Below are 19692 nucleotides of genomic sequence, written 5' to 3' on the forward strand. Positions count from 1 at the left end.
TTCCTTTTAGAGTAGCTCAATTCCTTTTAAAATAAAATGGGGGATGGCATGCAAATGATGAGAGAAAATTCTCTTTCGACTGCATCTGAAGTGACCAGACCTGTAGGAAGGTTCCACTGGAATGTGACTGGACTTGCTGCTTGTTGAGTTGGGCTCAGCTACTGCCATGCTAGTGCTTTGGAGGCCTTATTGACTTAGTTGGGAAACCAAACTAACCAAACTCCAGATAATGCTTTATAGTTTCATAATTGAGACCAGATGCATTAAAAAAAATCACTTCAGAAATGAAAATGTGTTTTCCACATCCCAGTTAAGCGCTGGGCATGATGCCATGCTGTGGGCAACATGTCATAGGAGCAAGGTCTCTCTCTGTCTCTCTCCTACTCTGTGGTGTGGAGGAAAAACAGAGAAAGAAACAACTGCAAAGTGTTCCTACATTAATAGCTGGAAAGATACAATTTTACATTTTCTCTGTTTGATTCAGGGGGGATTCAGTAGCAGTGTATATATCTTAATTGTTTTTCACTTCTTCTCTCCCTGCCCCATCCTTTAATTTTCTGTCTTGTATTATAACTGTTAGAAGCACATGCATAGGTAGGTTATTTGATCACACGGTTTACTGAGGCTTGCTAGTGCCAGAAAGCATGAGAAGCACAAAAACAATAGGTCTTTTGACACCACCCCTATCAGACATAACCCCTGCTTCTCAGATTTATTGATCAATTGCAGGTTTCATTTGAGTAAAGTTTGGATGCCTTTTGAAGGAGGTAAAATGTGCCCCTGGCACAAGGGGCGTGGCTTAAAAAAAAGTTTGAAAGCCTATTGATACTCTAATGCCCAACTGCTAGAATGCATCTGAGGGCCACTGACAACTGGAACACTTTAGTGGGCGAGAGGCAGAAATATTCTTAATTTATATTTTCTGATGTATACTCCAGTGCCAAAGCTTGTTTTTTTTATAACTTTTGGGGCCCACATGTTTCACTTAAGACACAGTTCCAATCTATAAATACAAAATATATACTTAGGCATCGAAAGAGGGATAGTGATAGAAGTATCTTTTCATGTAGATTCAAGAGAACTTTAGGGATGGATGCAAGCTACTTTGTAAAGTTTCTGTCTTTGATTCTGTTGTGTTAGTAGCACCCAGCCATCAGGTGACAAAGGTGCTTCTGTTACAGAGTAAGACTGGGCCAAGCTTTCACGTGAAAAATTAAGATAAATGAGGACCAGAATTTCTTTGTGAATTGTCAGATTTGCCCTGTTCAAAAGAGAGAGGGTTTTTTTCTCCATTGTGTGTTTCTTATGAACATCTGAATGTAATCTCTTTCACGATCAGTGCCTTTCATAGAAAGGGCAACATTTCATAGGTTTTGAGTGCATCTGGGAGATCTGGCCTGCAAATATGAATAAAATCCCTGAAGCCTTTCTTTCTCTTTCCTCCCCACCTCCCCTCCCCCTTCCCCCACAGCCTGAGCCACCAACATCAAATAAATGGCAGCTGGACAACTGGCTAACCAAGGTGAACCCACCAACAGCAGCTACCGAGAACCTCAGCGAGGTGGTCCATTCACACGGTCACCTCGAGAGCAAGGGTCAGGGGAAGGGGAGCAGCCACAGCAGCAGCAGCAGCTCCACTCACGAGCATTCTGGATCAAAGGAGCTTCATCACAAAAACTCCAGCAAAGCAGCCAAGGCTCCACTGGAGGGCCACCTTCCTACCAAACGGAATTGCCAGAAGTCTCCCACACATGCTGAGGGGCCTTCTCAGAGGCAGACAGTTGGTACCAAGAACCCCAGCAAGATACCACTACAGGAGGAACCCAAGGGCGGCCTGAAAGTGGAAAGTGAGCCTGGTCCATATGAGGTTAAAGACCAGTCTTCCAGGGACAAGCCGAAAGTAAAAACGAAAGGGAGGCCAAAATCCAGTGATAAAAAGGACTCCAAGACTACAGTCCAAGAGTCCTCTGAAAAGAAAAAGCACAAGCAACGTCAAGCAGCCTCTAAACCATTTTTGGACCCAAAGCCTGTGAAAGATACTTTGACTGGCTGTGCCCCAGAGCATTTTTCTCTCGGCCCCTTAGCTCAAAGCCAGAGCACAACTCACACCAGGACTAGTGGCAATAAGTCTACCGTTGTGGTCAGAGAGGACTTTCATAGAAACAGATTTCTTTTGCCTATCAGGGATAAGAAGTTACCACCTCTGAGAGACTTCATAACCCCTCATGCTCTCATTGTCAAAATTGAGCTTGCTCTCCTTACAAGGGTCCCTCAGCCACCTGGGAAAGGGAACCACCAGAAAAAGGTTGAGGGGAAAGAGCTCTCAAGTGCAAGGAAGCGGGATTTGGAAAAGAAAAGCACAGAAACTCCTAACAAGCCTCTTAAGAGGAAGGTGAGAGCTGGGGGACGGTTGGGATAGGGGAATTTCTCAGTACATTGGAAACGTTATTCAGTGGACTGAGAATGTGGAACTGCTTGAGAAACATACTAACAGTTGGAATTGATTTCAATTTCACAAGTTTTGAAATGAAATTTTTTCACGTTTTCCTCCGGACCTGGTAAAAACTTAGAAAGATCCAGATAGTTATTCAGCAAATAGGAATTTGATGATTTTTCCAATAAAATGTTGATATTTTGGCTTTTTTTTTTTTTTTTTTTTAGAAAAGTCATGCAAAAGTTGAAAGATGTGTGCAAATTTTGCTCTTGAAAAAGGGCATTTTTCAGCATATGTTGAAAGACATTGGAAGAACATTAAACCAGGTCTATGAATGTCCCCTGCAGGCAAGTCTGCTGATTCCTCTTTTAAATTGCTTCCACTGTCAGTGAACTTATCCACAAAGCAGTACTGGAAGTAGAGAAAGCTGAAGTGCTCTTTTGCTGCAAGTAGCATAGTGTTTGAAATGCTTCCTTGTGCTGTGCTATTCGTCCTTGTAAGGCTCTTCATATTTACTGCAGAACACCCCTCTTTCCTATTTGTGTGGATGCTTAAAGTGAAATCTTCAGTAGTTCAGCGGAGAGGGGTGCCTTACACGAGTTGTACCTCTTTAATTGATACCAGTACAGTTTAGTTCAGGAGTCAGCAACCCCCGGCACGCATGCTGAGCATGGCATGCAAGGCCATTTTGCTCGGCACACCACCGCCAGCCTAATCAGTTGCTGTCAGCCACAGAGCCCAGGCTGCTCCCAGTAGGCGGTTGGGAGGCTGCAAGCCCTGCTGCAAGTAGACTGGACTCTGTGGGCCTGCTGCAGCTGGGAGGCTGCAAACAGCTGTTCTGGGCTCTGGCATGTCGGCACTCCAGCACTTTCCAAGGTAGACGTGGTTTTTTCGGCACTCCAGTCAAAAAACATTGCTTACCCCTGGCTTAGGTCATCTAGTCCCATCAGAGCAAATTCAGTTGTACCACTGTGAAGGTGCTTACACTGCACAAACTGGAAGAAGCTGTATTGTATTGTCATCCACTTTCAGGGTTGTACCAGTAACTGAGTTTAAAAAAATCACACCTGTAATTTAAAAGATTATAAAAAAAGTAGTGCATAGACTGGCCATAGGCCCAACTTGTGTTCCACTAAGGGCTTGTGAGTGTTTTGGTAATAGATGGAAGGGTTCCTGAATATAATCAGGGAACTTGTCTAGCTGTTGTTTGGATTTAAAAACAGAGAAAATTAACTTCTAATACTACATCTGACCTTAGAAACATGCAAGTAGATAGAGCTTAACACTGGCTCTTATGCTAAAGAAGCCTGAGCTAAAGAACAGTTAATGAGCTAATGGACAGACCCTTCAGCTGAAGTAGGAGTAGTGGTAGCAGTAGTTCCCTTACTTGCTCTGAGTGCCAGTTCTTGCAAGGCACACTGGATCATGTGCGAGTGCCAGATGACACAAGGAGTACATGTGCGGAGTATATTTGTTGTAGCTATTTCAGGCCCTGTTCCCATTTTTGGTTCAGGGCTGCTTCTCACTCTTCAGACAACTCCAGATTTGTTATTGTCCCACCAGTTAAGGGTGAATTATGAGGTGCAGGGCTTTTTTAAACCCTACTGTTTCTGAGCCAGTTAACGCATTGTTTCTATTGGAGAAGGATTGACTACTGTCTTTTGAGAGGGAGGGCCCACAGCAATAGGGAAGGCTATGAGAAATACTGCTGTAGTTGCCAAGAAGGCTAACGGCATGCTGGGCTGCATTGATAGGAGTGTTGCTAGCAGGTCAAGGGAAGTGATTATTTCCCTCTATTCAGCACTGGCGAGGCCACATCTGGAGTACTGTGTTTAGTTTTGAGTTCCCCACTACAGAAAGGATGTGGAGAAATTGGAGAGAGTCCAGTGAAGGGTGACAAAAATGGTGAGGGGGCTGGGGGAACATGACTTATGAGGAGAGGTTGAGGAAACTGGGCGTATTTAGTCTAGAGAAGAGGAGACTGAGAGGAGACATAATAGCAGCCTTCAACTACCTGAAGGGTTGTTAGAGGATGGAACTAGGCTATTCTGAGTGGTGGCAGATGACAGAACAAGGAGCAATGGTTTCAAGGTGCAGCAAGGGAAGTTTAGGTTAGATATTAGGAAGAATGTTCTCACTAAGAGGGCAGTAAAACACTGGAACAGGTTACTCAGAGTGGTTGTGGATGCTCCATCCTTGAGGGTTTTCAAAACCTGGCTGGACAAAGCTTTGGCTGGAATGATCTAGCTGGGGCCTACTTTGACCGGGGGTTGGACTAGATGACCTCCTGAGGTCCCTTCCAACCCTGACTTTCTATGATTCTACCAGTACCCAACCAGCTAGTGGAAGACTGTCCTTTTTCAGGTGTTTGCTCAATTTTACTGGGACAGGCTGAAACAAATTCTCAAGCTTGTTGGGGAATGACATCTGTGCCTATGGCACAGAAGGCTGAAGGTTTCATATTACATTTGATTTTAAAATTATGTGGGAGATGCACATTTTGCTTTGTCTCCATGGCATTGAGACACTACATGTCTCAAATTGACATCTTTTGTGGATGATATAAATTTAAGTGCGCTTGGCACCTCACAGGATCAGGCCCTTTGCAAAGTGACATCTCACCTTCTTAGGCTATGTCTGCACAGCAGTCAAACAGGCCCTGTGAGCAGTGTAGCCATAGCAGCACAAATCTCAGTGTGGCCTCTATCTTTCTGGGAATTTACCCCATTTCTCAGGCAAATTTTGCAGCTCACACTGAGCTCTCTGTTGCTTTGGGCTACCATAGATACCAACACCTGGATGAACTAGTTTAGAACTTTTTCAGTCATGTCAGCATGAGCTGTGGAGACTGCACTGCAGGTGAACATTTAGAGAGGCCTTCTTGGATGCACATTGCTGGCACCAACATCTCTATGAGTCAGGTTGCTTGAATACATTTAAATGTTAAATTTTTTAAATGTTATTTAAAAAATATTAATGTTTCACCCAGTTAGGCTGAGATTTTGATAAATATATACAAATACTTTGTTCCATAGGTGTTGCAATATGCATTTTAAAGCTTTATTTACCTGGTCATATCTGTGTATCTGTCTGAGATGCTGGTAGTTTCCTGGGGGAAGCATATAAGCAATTATTCCAACTACTAAAAAAAAAAAAAAATTCCCCCTGTACGTGATTTCTGTTAAAATGACCTTGGGGAATCCATGTGTCGTTTCATTCTTGGGTATGCTATTTTTTTTTCCTTTTGGCAAACAAAGCATATCGCAAAACACAATCACTTGCCTTTGATGACTTTGCCAGAAGGAATTTTAATGTGCTTCAGCCTTTCTGTGCTTTGTCTGATTCATATTCATTAGAAATAAGACACTACCAGTAGATCTAAAATACTAGCGTTCAATGGGGTACATTAAAAAAATAGTTTCTTCTGGAGTGGGATTGATGAGAGATGTTCAGCATTTCTGCTTCATCTACCAAAATAAATCTATCTTGCAAAATGAGACAGTCCCATTTGGGATCCTTTTCAGCAAAGCTGAAGTTTAGATTAATAATGTGCTCTAGGGCTGTATGTTTTTATTCCCAGCTTCTTTTTTTTTAAAGACTAACAAATCATATTTAGCTACACAAGCTTGCTTTTTTCACGTGTTTTTAGAGCCTAAGTGATGAATTTTCTGTTAACAGGGAGACATAGAGAAAGAGACTGATAGGAAAATAATCAAGTTGGAGAAAGAAACCAAATCATTGCAAGCTTCAGGTGACAAAGACTCCAGTAAAATGAAGTGAGTATAGAGGAGGAAGATGCCAACACAATATATGAAACTGAGTTCTTTCTTTAAAAAGGTTTGGATGAGGAATTCTTTCCTCTCTCCTCCCTTCAACTGTGGGTTTATGTAATACAATGTGTTATATGAAACTTAGTTTGGTGTAAATTTATTTTTTTTGGCCTGGAGTCCACAAGACAGCTAAAGAAACTTTCATTTATTTACATTTTTTGTTGCAGATCCAGTTACTATTGACAGCATACCTGTTTTCCTCTCCTTATGGTACTAATCCTTCATGAAGAGAAGTTCTAGGGTTGACTTTTCTTCTCTCGCTGATGACACACTGCTGACTTCAGTGTGTCCTTGACAGCATAATTATTACTGATTTACATCAGCCTGAGATCAGAACCAGGTCTTTCATGTTTACATGTTGAAATGGATAACTTCCCTCACCTAGCAGCAAGAGCCACCATTCTAAGTTTAAATAGTGCGTGGCTCAAGGGACCCAGAACTAGTGCAGGAAATTCTTCTGGCCTTGCAGGGCATGATGCTCTTCCCTCTCAAGCTGTACATAACCAACGTCCCTGTGTAATTTTAGTGGAATTGCCATCTTTTTGATGGGGTGCAAATAATAATATATGGTCCTGAACAAGTCAAAGTTATTAACATTCCTGAGGAATCTTTGCAAAACTGGTTTCCCAGTTGCAACTGTTGTCTGGGAAGTTACATCCTGTCTGCTTACCCTTTTCCCTCAGAAAAGGGTGGCATTTAGTCTTTTCTAAACTGTAGTGTAGTGTAGTTTCTGTTAAGAAACTGTTGCTGTCTGTCACCCAAGAGGTGGCTGAATGTTGTGGTAGATGAACTGTATGTTTATTTTGTGTAATAATTCAAGCGCTTTGGGATCTTTCAGGGTGAGATACAAAAATATTTTTTTTCTCCCAACTTTTATCCATTTTTTTTTCTTTTTGGTCTCTTCTCTTGCTGTCCCCTACCTCTTAGACTCAGCATTTGTTTTCATTCTTTGGAAGCTGTGCTGAGCTGATTTCATAGCCTTCTGCTTGAGAAGGTTGTAGTGTAGTGAAGAAGCCTCGCTCATCAAGTCTCCTGATTTCCTTGATGTTTCTATATTTTTAGCGGCTTCTGATTAGTGCCAACTGCGCTTGTCTTGTTAGTTGATGATCTCTTAGTGATGGACAAGAATGGTGGACAAGTTGATGATCTCTTAGTGATGGACAAGAAGTGTGCATGCTGATAGATCTGATTCAGCTGCTACCTTTGATGTCATCAACTGTGAGATTTTGGCAACTTGCCTTCAGAGCTCGGGTGGGAAGGCAGTGTCTGCTTAGCATGGTCTGACTCCTTCCTATCTTAGGTCACAGATGGTGGTGGTGACTGATCATCTATTTAAAGTAGCTACTCCCACTCGGCACATGTGAGCCAGTAGGGAGACATGAGCCATGAGGTCATCAGTGGAGAGACTGAGCAGCAACTCTCTTGCTATAATGAGACCCAGATGGTGCAGTGTCTTTTGTTCTTGCCTGTGCCCAGAGATGACCCGAGCAGGGTGCAGGGCCCAGGGCAAATCAGCCTGTGCAGGGTCCTGCTCCTGGATGCAAGGAAGCTGGGGGGGGCGGGGGGGCGGCGAGTGGCCGGACATGAAGCCAGCAGCAGCACGGAGTTGCTGCAGCTGCTCCATCCAGCTCTGTGAGGCCCGGGGCAGTCACCCCAATTCGCCCCCTCCCCCGGGTTCGGTGGTACTTAGAGGAGCATGTTCTAGCCAATGCTGAATCCACTGAGTAGACATTCTTTTTAGTATAGGAGTAGACTGTCCTTCCTTTCATTAAGAGGGCAGCATGTGCATCTTTTATCCAAAAGGGCCACCATTTTCAGATGTTCTGTGACTACTCCTGGAATCCTGGTGGCACTGATGACCAAAATTTTATTTTTCCCCTAGCGTCCAGCATGATAACTGAAGTTCCTGTTGGATTTGCCTTAGCAACTCAGATTATGGCATGGTGGTAGGGCTCTTTTATTCTATTGCTAATGCTTCATGCAACTACCCACTTAATTGGCAGGGTTAATTGGTGGGGAGCCTGTTGCATGAAATTTCTAGCAGCTTGCACTCTATTCCTATTTACTTTTGAGTTGAATTCAAGGTGTTGACTTTGATCTATAAATCTCTTATGGCTTCAGTCCTGGCACTCTAAGGAAACTGCCCATCTGCAGAAAAAAACGGGGGCAACTAGTGTCAGATGTGAGGCTTGTTCTGATGGTCCCAGCATTTAAATAGTTGGGTTCTGGTAGCACAGCTTTACTAGGGAAAAGCTTTTTGACTTTAGAATTGGTCTCCTTCTTTGTCCTAACAAAGACCTGTGTCTCTTTAGAACATGGGACATGGCTACATCTTTATCTCCTGAAAGGGTGGAGTTAAACTGGGACAGATGTAAGTTTGGCTTGGATTCCAGGCCAGATTCAGCTGGGTATAGTCTCTATCAATGGTTCTCAACCTTTTTAGGCTTAAGGCACCTTCTAGTTAGGCTTAGGCCACCCCTGAAAAATGCCAGCTCTTAGTTGGTTTTCATTCATTTTCTGACTATGGAAAAAGAATACAGCAACTTCTCTATGGCAAAGAACTCAAAGGTCATCAGTTTAGAATTTTTTTAACACTATGGATTCTTATTTGACATTGTTGGGTTGATCTTGTGAATCAAGTGTGACACCTAACAGTGCTAACATTGAGTGGCATGTCTGAAAAGCTCTAACGGTACCCCAGGGTGCCTGGGCACCCTGTTTGAAAATCTCTGGTTTAGACACTTTGTGCCATTTTGGCAACTTAAAGAAGCTGCAAATCCAATTTAAGTATTTACCCAAGTGAGATGTGTAACTGCTTTGCATTGTACGAGTAGCATGCAACTGCCTGAGTTTACTGATTATCTGGACCATGATGATTACAGCATTTTGTAAACTACTTAAAAGGCAGCTTTACTGAGACACAAAACTCAAATGAAAATCTCCATCTCAACAGTTTTGTGTGTGAGGTAACTTAATTGGCTAGTCTTTAGAGTATATTCAGTTGAGTTCTCTCAACTCATGTAATAGGAGATGATTTCAGGTGATGAATATGTATTCTGCCAAATTAGAGAAGTAAATCGCTTCAAATAAGCAACATGCAGTAGTAGTGTGCACTGGTCAGGGCATCCTTTCATAAAGATTCAAGTCTCTTAATTGTAGATATCCCTGGAGAGTGAAGGAAGGGGAGGAAAATGGCTCTGTTTTGAGGAGTGTTACTTTTAAATTCCAAACTGTTCACTTGTAAAATTTTTCCTCTAATAACCAATCTGAGATTTTCTCTGTCCCTGTTTCAAAACTGATCTTCTGCATCTTGTTGACAATGGAAGGCGTGTTCTTTGTATCACCAGAAAGTCCCTAAAGTTTCCTCTTGCTTTTTGTGGATTCATTCTGTTAGTCATCTCACATGCCCAGCATCTCCAGCTGAATAAACATAATCATTGCATCATATAATTTAATTTTCTCAAAAACCCTATAATATATGCCAAGTATATCCCAAGTGATAAGTTCATTTCCCATCTCCAGAGTATTGAAATGTTCCTATGAAGTTCAGAAGAAAGATCTGTTGCTGCCACCGCTACCACCAGTGTCTCCTGCACAGAAGCCGGCCAAGATGGCACAAAAGAGGCACAACAATGAGAGTAGTGCCTGCTGCCAACTGCCTGCCACAATCAACAGCACTGCCAAGAGCAAGAGCAACCACAAGGATCCTTTTTCCTCCAAACACAGGAAAATGGAGGAGAAGCATTATGAATACTCCAAGAGCAACAAAGTAGGTGAAATCTGTTAATGGGAGAACATTCCCTGCTAGCAGTGGGGGCATTGCAGGTCTCTTCAGAATCATTGCAGTCCTTTAACATTTGAAAAGCCTAAGTCCTCTGAATGGGCTTTTAGAAACATGTTTTTTCATTACCTGGTTTCTTTGACCTTATGTAGAAGAATCTTGCTAACTCAAATATTAGTCTTTTCCAGAAAGGTATAAAAGCAGAGCCTGGAGTGAGGTCTGCTTATTGAAACTTCATTATTTCAGGAAGTATACTACTTGATTGCTTTGTGCTGCAACATCTTTGCTTTTATGTTTTTCACTTGCTAATTCACAAAATTCATTAATTTGCAACAGGTCTTAATTAGTATGCCTTACTATGAAAAATTCACAAAAATGCCTTTTTAGGAGGGGTATATGCTGATTGAGACTCCACTCTTCAACAGCCTCAGATGTTCACCTGGCATGATCCAAAGTTGGGGAGTCATTTCACTGATTTTGTGAGGCATTGGATCAGGCCCAGGACATTGTGTAATGTTTAAGGTCTTTTAACTTGATGCCACCCATGAATTTTCCTCCCTAATTTCACCCAGCCAAAGATGAAATACAAAGGAGAATGAATAGATTTAAAAGATGGGTAAGAGGATCACATTTTAAGTCATGGCCCTGCTTTTAAGGCTGCCCAATTTCATTTTCAGTAATGTGGGTGCAGTTTGTATCCAAAATCAGTACACTGAAAAAAAAAAAAAGACTTTTGGTCACTTTTAAAAGCAAGTCTTGCTGCTGTTTAGGTTCTGAATTTGTAGTAATCATCATTACTTATAAAATTAATGTTTCACGGGAGAGTTCATGAGTCTTGGGTTATAAAGTCCAATTATCTTTTTGTTTGTTTGTGTGTAGTCCTAGTTTGTTTTATTTTCAGAAAGTTTGGGGAATTTCCATAGCCAGTTTTACATTTGCATTTTAGCTCTGGTTTTATTTCTGGACTTCCCATTGGTAACTTACCTTCTGCTACTTCAGCTGCTGTCCCCTCCCCCTCCCCCCGCCAAGTGAGAAGGTGTGATTAAATCACTTGGAATAGGTCTTATTAGTAGTACCTGGCTTTGCTAGAGGCCAAGAAAAGTATTGTTAGTAGCCTTAGTGCTGCCTTAGCTCACTAGGTCATTGTCTTGCTAAACGCAATCCTAGTTTCATTTCTGAGGAAAACCTGCTACTTTGTTTTTCCACCCTGCAGAAAATACTAAATGGTGTTCAGCAATCCTGTGTTAAACCAAGTTTCCTCATCACTGATTAAAAAAAAAAATAGGGAGAGTGAAGAAAATATGTTCTGGGATTAATTAAACATTGTTTAATTTGGGAAGTCAAAGCTTTTGAAGTATCTGATCACAGCTACCTGACCAGTTTCCTCTTTTCATGGTGGTGATTTTCCAGGGATCTGCAAGGGACACCACAAATCCATTCTCAGTGCCTTCTTTGCCAAATGGTACCTCCAAGCCAAGGAGACCTCAAGTAAAGATTGAAAAGTAAGGGAATTTTTTTTAATGTCTTCCTTGCTCCAACCAGGTCTTGTCACCTTTGCTATCCTCTGAGGTGCTTGACTTTTATGTGAGACGCATGGTTTCCAGCTCCCACTTTCCAGACTCTCCATGGTGTTTGCCCCCCACGTACATCTTGGCTCTCACTTCCTGCCATTTTATTTGTATTAGATTTCGATTGTAGGGTCCTTAGACCAGAGGTTTAACTACTTTTCTGTATTGGGAAATTACCATTTGTGTAATGATTATCATCATTTTTAATACATATAGAATCATAGCAGAAGCCCACACACCAATAACAGCATCCTCTTTGAAGGAGAGTAACATTACTAATTGCCCCTTCCTTTAACTTTGTCCTTCTTTCTCCTCTTCTCCATCCCCAATTCAGACCACATCCAATGGAATACCACATAGAGGAGGCCAAAAAGTTGAAGCACAAAGCTGATGCAATGGTAAGTCCTGGCCATATTCTGGAAATATTTAAGAATATTCTAAATGAACCTTTGGCTTCAAAATGTCCTGAATCACAAAAAAGAGGGTCATAATCTCAGCATTCTTCCTATCTTTCTTGTATGCCCCTTGGTCTATGCGTAGCTACTGGTGCTAGATGATGTCTGAGGAAATCCAATTTCCCAGGATCAAAGTGTTTCAAAATAGATTAATCCTGCATTAATTTCAGTTGTCATATTCAGGTCAGAAACTTACAAACAGATCTTTTTCATGTTCCTGTAAGTATTGTTTGCAGATAAATGAAGTGCTCCTAAGTGTCCATTCAAGTTTGAACCATGTCCAGTCATTCAAACAAACTTAGTAAATGAGCCCACCACTTTGTATCTTCTATAGTTTAAACAGCTGCATTTGCTATGTGTGCCATTACTAAACCTCATATTGGATTGGACAGTATGTTTAAAGAGAGTCTGCTCTTTGAAATTTCAGGATTTTTATTATAATTTTATTGCTAATGATTTCATAGATTTCATAGACATTAGGGCTTGAAGGGACCTCTGAAGGTCATCGAGTCCAGCCCCCTACCCCAGGGGCAGGAAGTCAGCTGGGGTCAGAGGATCCCAGCAAGAAAAACATCCAGGTTTCTTTTGAAGGCTTTCCAAATAGGTGCTTGAACCGTCTCCGGTGGCAGGCCATTCCAGACCTTGGGGGCTCAGACAGTAAAGAAGTTCTTCCTTATGTCCAGTCGGAAACGGTCTTGCAGGAGTTTATAACCATTCGACCTTGTAATCCCTTGGGGTGCTCTGGTGAACAAACATTCCCCCAGGTCCTGGTTGAACACCCTTTATAAACTTATAGGTGGCCATCAGGTCACCCCTGAGCCTGCACTTTTTCAGGCTGAAAAGTCCCATGCCTCTCAGCCTGTCATCATAAGGTCTGTTTTCCTGACCTCTGATCAGGCACGTGGCTCTCCTCTGCACTCTCCCAAGCTTCTCCACATCCTTTTTGAATTGTGGAGCCCAAAACTGGATGCAGTACTCTAGCTGCGGCCTCACCAAGGCCGAGTACAGGGGGAGAATGACATCCTGGGATTTGCTTGAGAAGCATCTGTGAATGCAAGCCAGTGTTTTGCTCACTTTACTGGCCGTAGCATCACACTGAAGGCTCATGTTCATCTTGTGGTCAGTGATGACCCCCAAGTCCCTCTCGTCTGTAGTGCTAGTCAGCGTAGCACTGCCAGAGCCTATAGGCACGCTGCAGGTTTTTCCTCCCAAGGTGGAGAACCTTGCATTTTTCACTGTTAAACACCATCAGGTTCTCGTCCACCCATTTACTGAGCCTGGCAAGGTCAGCCTGGATTACCCCCTGGTGCGGATGCTTTACCCCAAAGTTTGGTGTCATCAACGAACTTGGCCAGGCCGCTTCTGACTCCAATGTCCACATCATTAATGAAGAGGTTGAACAAAGTAGGTCTAAGGACAGAGCCTTGGGGGACCCCACTGGTCACAGGGCACCATGACGATTGACTTTCATCAACCACCACCTTCTGGGTCTGACCCTGGAGCCAATTCACCAGCCAGCGGATCATGGTGGAGCCAAGGCCACAGTTGGCCAGTTTTGCCAAAAGGTGATCGTGGGATACCAGATCGAAGGCTTTTTTTAAAGTCGAGATATATGACATCAATCTCTTCCCCCTTGTCCAGGTGATAGATCACCTGGTCGTAAAAGGAAATGAGATTGGTCAAGCATGATCTACCCACAAGAAACCTGTGCTGGCTGTCCCTCAGGGTGTTGCCATCAGCCAGTCCGTTAAGGATGGCCTCCTTGATGATTTTTTCTAAGACTTTCCCCAGGATAGAGGTCCGGCTGATGGGCCTGTAGTTTACCAGATCCACTCTCCTCCCTTTCTTGAAGACAGGCACCACATTGGCCTTCTTCCAATCATCGGGCATTTCACCAGAGCGCCAGGAGTTCTCGAAGATCTGTGTCAGGGACTGGGCTATGATGCTAGCCAGCTCCTTGAGTACCCTGGAGTGTAAATTGTCAGGTCCGGCTGACTTGAAGATGTCCAGCCTCTCAAGGTGTTCCTTCACAAGGTCAGCATTGATGGAGTGTAAGGAATCTCCCTCACCCGGGCCTCCCTGTCCCGTAATGGGCAGGGGTGTCCCATGGGACTGATGAAAGACTGACGCAAAGTACCCATTTAACAAGTTGGCTTTTTTCCTGGGTGTTGGTCATCAGTTCTCCCTTTTGGTTTAGCAGGGGTCCAGTGTTGCCTTTGGTTTCCCTCCAGCTCCCCACATATCTAAAAAAGGACTTTTTATTGTCCTTGATACTTGTGGCCAGTTGGAGTTCCATGGCAGCCTTGGCTTTCCTGATTTGCTCCCTTCAGGTGCAGAGTATACCTTCTTGGAGGTGGATCCCGGCCCCAATCCTTTGTAGTTCTGTCTTTTTAGACGCAGGAGGACTGCCAGTTCCCTGGAGAGCCAAGGGGGCTGCTGTGTGCCTTTCCTCCGAGATGGAATAGCCTTAGCTTGTGCATCTAGGATCTCTCCCTTGAGGAGTGAGCACTCTTCCTGGACTCCCCTGCCTTTGGGGTTGTGGTCCCTTAGGGCCTCACCAGCAAGTCTCCTGAGCTTGTCAAAGTCAGCCCACCTGAAGTCGAGGACCTCTGTATTGCTGCCTGACTTGACAGCTTTTCGGCGGATGGTGAAGGTGATCAGCTCGTGGTCGCTGTCACCCAGCTTCCCTTCGATCGTTAGGTCACTGATTAGGTCGTCCCCGGTTGCCAATACCAGGTCAAGCAGAGCTTTGCAGGATTTGAACTCCGGAAACAGTGGCCACCACACTTTCTGAGAGAGGCGTTTTGTTTAATAACATGTTTAATAATGTGATTTTTCTTGTTTTATTTTTTCCAAGATTTTTCTTTTTTTGCTATGAATACAATTGCATTAAAAGTAATGTTTGCAGAGTTCAAAAGTTTAAGTTTTTTTCTGTCTCTGGAGTTGCTTTTTTTAAAGCATTAGATCCAAGTAAAAATAGCTTCTTTTTTTTTTTAATCTTAATTTGTTCTCACTTTACAAGCTTCATCATTCTTTTCAGTTGCAAACCTAGATTGATTTGTAACCTAAATATTTATAACCTAAAATTGACAGATGGTATTTTTATTTTTGGGGAAAAGTGTAGAAAATCAGCCCAGTGACTTCTGGACTAGAAGATTCTGGTATACCTTGGAAAGATGATGGGGCAAGCCGCTAGCTTTGAGGACCTTGTATTCTGTCTCATGCAAGTTCCAAGCCTTACTTTGCCAAAACAGAGAGCCTTGAGATTAGGAAAGTACTCGGGAGTTAGAAAACCCTTCTGGGGAAAGGGAGAGTCAGTTGTCAGAAAGTGACATGGGAGGTGGGATGACTTTGGGAGAGATTCTGCAAAGGGCATCTGAAGGAGATGGACTTTCTCAAGCTCAGAGAATGGTTAGGCTTTGGGAAAACAATGGCAAATGCACAACTACCTAGGGACATAAGAAGTCTCATCCTGGGTCAGACCAATGGTCCATCTAAACTAGTATCCTGTCTCCAACAGTGGCAGAAGTGGATGCTATAGGGGGAGCATTGAATTGAATAGATCTAGAACAGTGGTGCCCAACCTTTTTGCCTGGTGGCCCAAATTGGCAGTGCCTGTCTGTCCCTGGGCCAGATACAGCTGGTGCTCGCAATCTTGTCACCCAGGTGGACATTGCTTGGCTGCGTGGAGGGAGTTGGGTGCAGGCTGGCCCAAACACAACCCTGCAGGGAAAGGAGCTTGACCTGGCCCGATGGAGAGGGAAAGGGGCATGGCCAGGCTCCAGTCCAGCTCCACAGAGGGAATTTGGTTTGGCCCAGCCCCACAAGGGAAGGCGGGGGTCATAGCTTGATTCTGACTGGCCATGCAGGGAATGGGGTTTGGGAATTTGGCAGGGGGGAGAGTGGCCATATTAATAGTCACCACTTCCCTGCTGCAAAATTTCTCGACCTGTGGGGACCCCTTCAGGCTAGATGCAATGGTTCCATGGGCCACATTTGGCCCTTGTGCTGGAGCTTGAGCACCCCTAATCTATTCTAGAGTGATCTATCCCCTATCCTGTACCCTCTGTGCCTGTGACAGATAAGTTCACCAAACAGTGTGGGAGGTAACTGGGCTACACCTATTCTCCCTACTTTATGTCCCTGTGAGCAGATGGACACCATGCCTGTTTAAAGTGACTTAAAACAGCTCCTCCTAATCTGTCACTAACCAGAAAAATACAGTGTAGTAGCTTGTTGGTACCAAGTTTAGTTTGATAGAAAGTGGGCATATTCTCCCCTTTCCTGGGATGCAGCCTGAGAATTGTAAAGCTGAAGAGAGATGACGGTAATGGTATATGTCACGCAACATATGCTTTCATGAGGGACCAAGAAGACTCTGTCCTGTAAGTATGGCAAGACAGTGGGAATAGAGATGTTTATAGCCATGTGCTCCGGTCTAATGGCAGTGATATGCAAGGTTCCCCACTGGAAAGACTACAAGTTGAGGCCTATTATTTGGAAGGTGTTCACATGGGGGAGAGGATGGGGAAACATTTTGCCCCAGAGCTGTCACAGAGACTGTCAGTGGGGCCAAAGTTGGAAGTCTCTGCTTTATATTCTGAAAAATCCCCCAGACTTACTCCTCTCTCTCAAGCCATGCATAACATAATTAAGCAAAGAGAAGGAATGGATATGGCAATGGGCGAGTTGAGAAAAAAGAACTCCATTTGTAGCCTAACAATGCACACCTTCTTCCAAACAGACAGACAAGCTTGGAAAGGCATTTCAGTACTTGGATGCTGCCCTTTCCTTCATTGAGTATGGAATTGCCATGGAATCTGATGCATTAACTCCAAAATCAGCTTACACCATCTTCACGGAGACTATAGATCTCATCAAGTAAGTGTAATATCACAGCAGTAATGCATGTTTTTGTTTTGCTATTATTTACTTGTATTATTGGATCATGGTAGCACCTACAAGCCTCCCTGTCATGGGACCAGAGCCTTGTTTCATTGTGTGTTGTATGAAGGTAGAGCAAGAAGACTGTCCAAAGAGCTCACAATCTGAATACACCTTGGAATTTGGCTTGCATTTCAGTCTTGATACCTTTAAATATATAGATGAGAACAGGAGCAAGGAAGATACTCCCTCATCTTTCTTAGATAACAGTTTGATTAATTCATTTTTAAAGGAGTAAGCTAAGGAAAGTTGTGTAGCTGAGTGCAAAATCTTTGCAGTTGGATTGGAAAAAAGATGAGTCAATTTCTTCTATATATTTTCCTGCTGACATGTTTGTAGGAGGTTTTCACAGCAAAAGCTCCACTTCTTATTTTTTACAAGGGACTCTATGTGTTACATGAGACTCTCCTTATGATGCATGTGGGTTATCTGGACAAGTTGAAACCTTGTACATAAAGGAGAAAAAAGTCACATATCACTTTCTCCAGATATAGAATGTCAGTGTTAGGTGAATATTTCCCAGACTTAATTTAGCTTCTTTCCTTGAAGCTAGTTGAAGAGGCCATTTTTTTTCTTTTTTATAACATTTTTGTTAAAATAGTTTCTTGGTTTTTATGAAAAATTGAAAAATATGTCTAAAAAGCTTTGGGTTTTCCTGGTTTCCCTTGAAAACTAGGAATTGAGGTAAAAAAAAACCCAATTTTTTTTCACAGACATCTTTATTTTGGCTACACTACTGAATAAAAATGTCATCTGCTGTATTTCTTTCCTTCCTGCTTTCCAAATTTCCTTCTGTTCTTCACTTTGGCATTGCTCTTCTTGGTTTTTCACTCAGTCTTCCTTCTATACCTCCTTGAATGCTTGGTGTTCTCTCAGTAGTCCCCTTCTACTTTAATCATTTGTCCAAAAAATTAACTTCTTTCTACTAATGGTGTTAAGGCCTCATCTACCTCCAGTCTTCTCCAACCCCAGTTGTTAGATTTCTTTTTATGGAATTCTCAATATCTTTTGATGCTACTGCATTTGAAATGTGTCTTGTCTCTCTTCAAGGTCCAGCTTTTGAAGTCATAAATATGTCATTTAAAGTCTGTTTTTTTCCTCAAAGTTGACCTCTCTATTTTTCCGGATCCTTAATAAGTTTACCATGATTAATATCCTTTGAGTATCTGATTTACATGAGTTATATCAATTAATGACTGAACTTTGATTCTTTAACTCGCTCAGGCTCTTTTCCTTCTCCCAGGCTTGGTTGTTGGTTTTTGTTTTTTGCTATGGTCATTGTTTTGTTTTTGAGATATTGAGTCCAGTCACCTCTTGCTGTATGTAATCTATTGACCAAATCCTGTAGTACTTCAGGCAGTTAACTGAGGCAATTAATTATATTGTTTGCTAATAATGGAGGCCCTCCTATAAAGCCTTCCAGTAGTACTTTCTCATTGCTATCTTTGCTAGAATGCTGAATAGATGAAGGTGACAGTATGCACTCTTGTCTTACACTTTGTGTGACTGCAAAACACTCTTATGTTACTTTTGCAGCTTCTATAGCTGACTTGATTACGATAGAGCTCACACAGTAGCTCAACTAAGTGTGGTAGATATCCCATCTTGAGTATTGATCACCATAACTTATCATGTCCCACTGAATTAAGGACCTTAGTGAAGTAAGAAAAGTGTGATAGGTATCTCTTAATTTTACAGATGGAGAAATAAACACAGAGGGGTCATGTGACCAGCTGAAGGTCAGACAATGAGTCAGGTGGAGGGCTGGGAGTACCCCTGATTTCCTGGTTTTGTGTCTGATCCAATGGGCTCCACCAGCTTGTCACAAATGTACTGTATCTATGAATTGAGGAACTGCACTTCCTTAGTTGCTGAATATAGCATTCATTTTTAATTTTGGTTCCTTATAGATTTATAATGACATTAAAATCCTTTACGGACTCCTCAGCATCTGCACATGAAAAAATCTTTGCTGTTTTATGGTAAGGGACTTTTTTCTCCACTGCTTGTTTTTATAGCTAAAACAGATTAATTGAAAGACTTTTTGTTTAGTGGGATGAAGGGTTAAGCTCAACTGAAATTGTGCTTATGTGGAAAAAATAGTCAAGTCAGCTCTTACAATTTTTTAAGCTAACTGGAAATATCAGGAGTCAAGAAAGCGTAATTATTTAAATAGAGGGTAGAATGTCATGTGGCTGGTGCAGATTTTTGAGCTGCATAATCAAAACCATAATTGAACATGCTCAAAATAGCTCTAGATACAGGGTATGTTAGGCCCGTAGCACCTGTTGTGGAAGTTGTGCATTATTTCCCATGATACTGCAGGCATGACCTATAGTCCTATACTATACCTTTTTTTCTTCTGAGGTGATCTTCTCACAGGCTATTTTTATGAAACCCCTGGGGGAGAAAGTACAAATGTTCTCCAGTTTACAGTAAAGTGCGTGTGTGCACACGTACGTGCTCCTGCTCTGTAAGATTTAATTACTGCTGGAGTAACATATATGTACCGTCACTGACTCCTTGTTTTTGTTCACAGCATGCGCTGCCAGTCCATTCTGCATATGGCAATGTTTCGTTACAAAAAGGACACTGCAGTAAAGTATTCCCGTATCCTCAATGACCACTTCAAGGTAGAATGCATTGTTTAATCAGTTTCTAAATAGGCAGTGGAAAAGAA

General features: G+C 42.5%; 1 protein-coding gene across 7 annotated transcripts in view; it reads left to right on the top strand.

The window, feature by feature from the left end:
• Nucleotides 1–19692, top strand: part of AFF1 (ALF transcription elongation factor 1) — a 241207-nt gene that overhangs the window by 212437 nt on the left and 9078 nt on the right. For all 7 annotated transcript variants that reach the window (XM_059722274.1, XM_059722270.1, XM_019488145.2 and 4 more), the window contains 8 exons: nt 1472–2392; nt 6113–6210; nt 9787–10033; nt 11456–11547; nt 11948–12011; nt 16813–16949; nt 18923–18994; nt 19552–19645. In XM_059722274.1, coding sequence (XP_059578257.1) covers nt 1472–2392; nt 6113–6210; nt 9787–10033; nt 11456–11547; nt 11948–12011; nt 16813–16949; nt 18923–18994; nt 19552–19645 — 1725 coding nt within the window. The remainder of the gene's footprint in view (nt 1–1471; nt 2393–6112; nt 6211–9786; nt 10034–11455; nt 11548–11947; nt 12012–16812; nt 16950–18922; nt 18995–19551; nt 19646–19692) is intronic.

This window comes from Alligator mississippiensis, chromosome 2, assembly GCF_030867095.1.
Source record: "Alligator mississippiensis isolate rAllMis1 chromosome 2, rAllMis1, whole genome shotgun sequence".
NCBI classification, from domain to species: domain Eukaryota; kingdom Metazoa; phylum Chordata; order Crocodylia; family Alligatoridae; genus Alligator; species Alligator mississippiensis.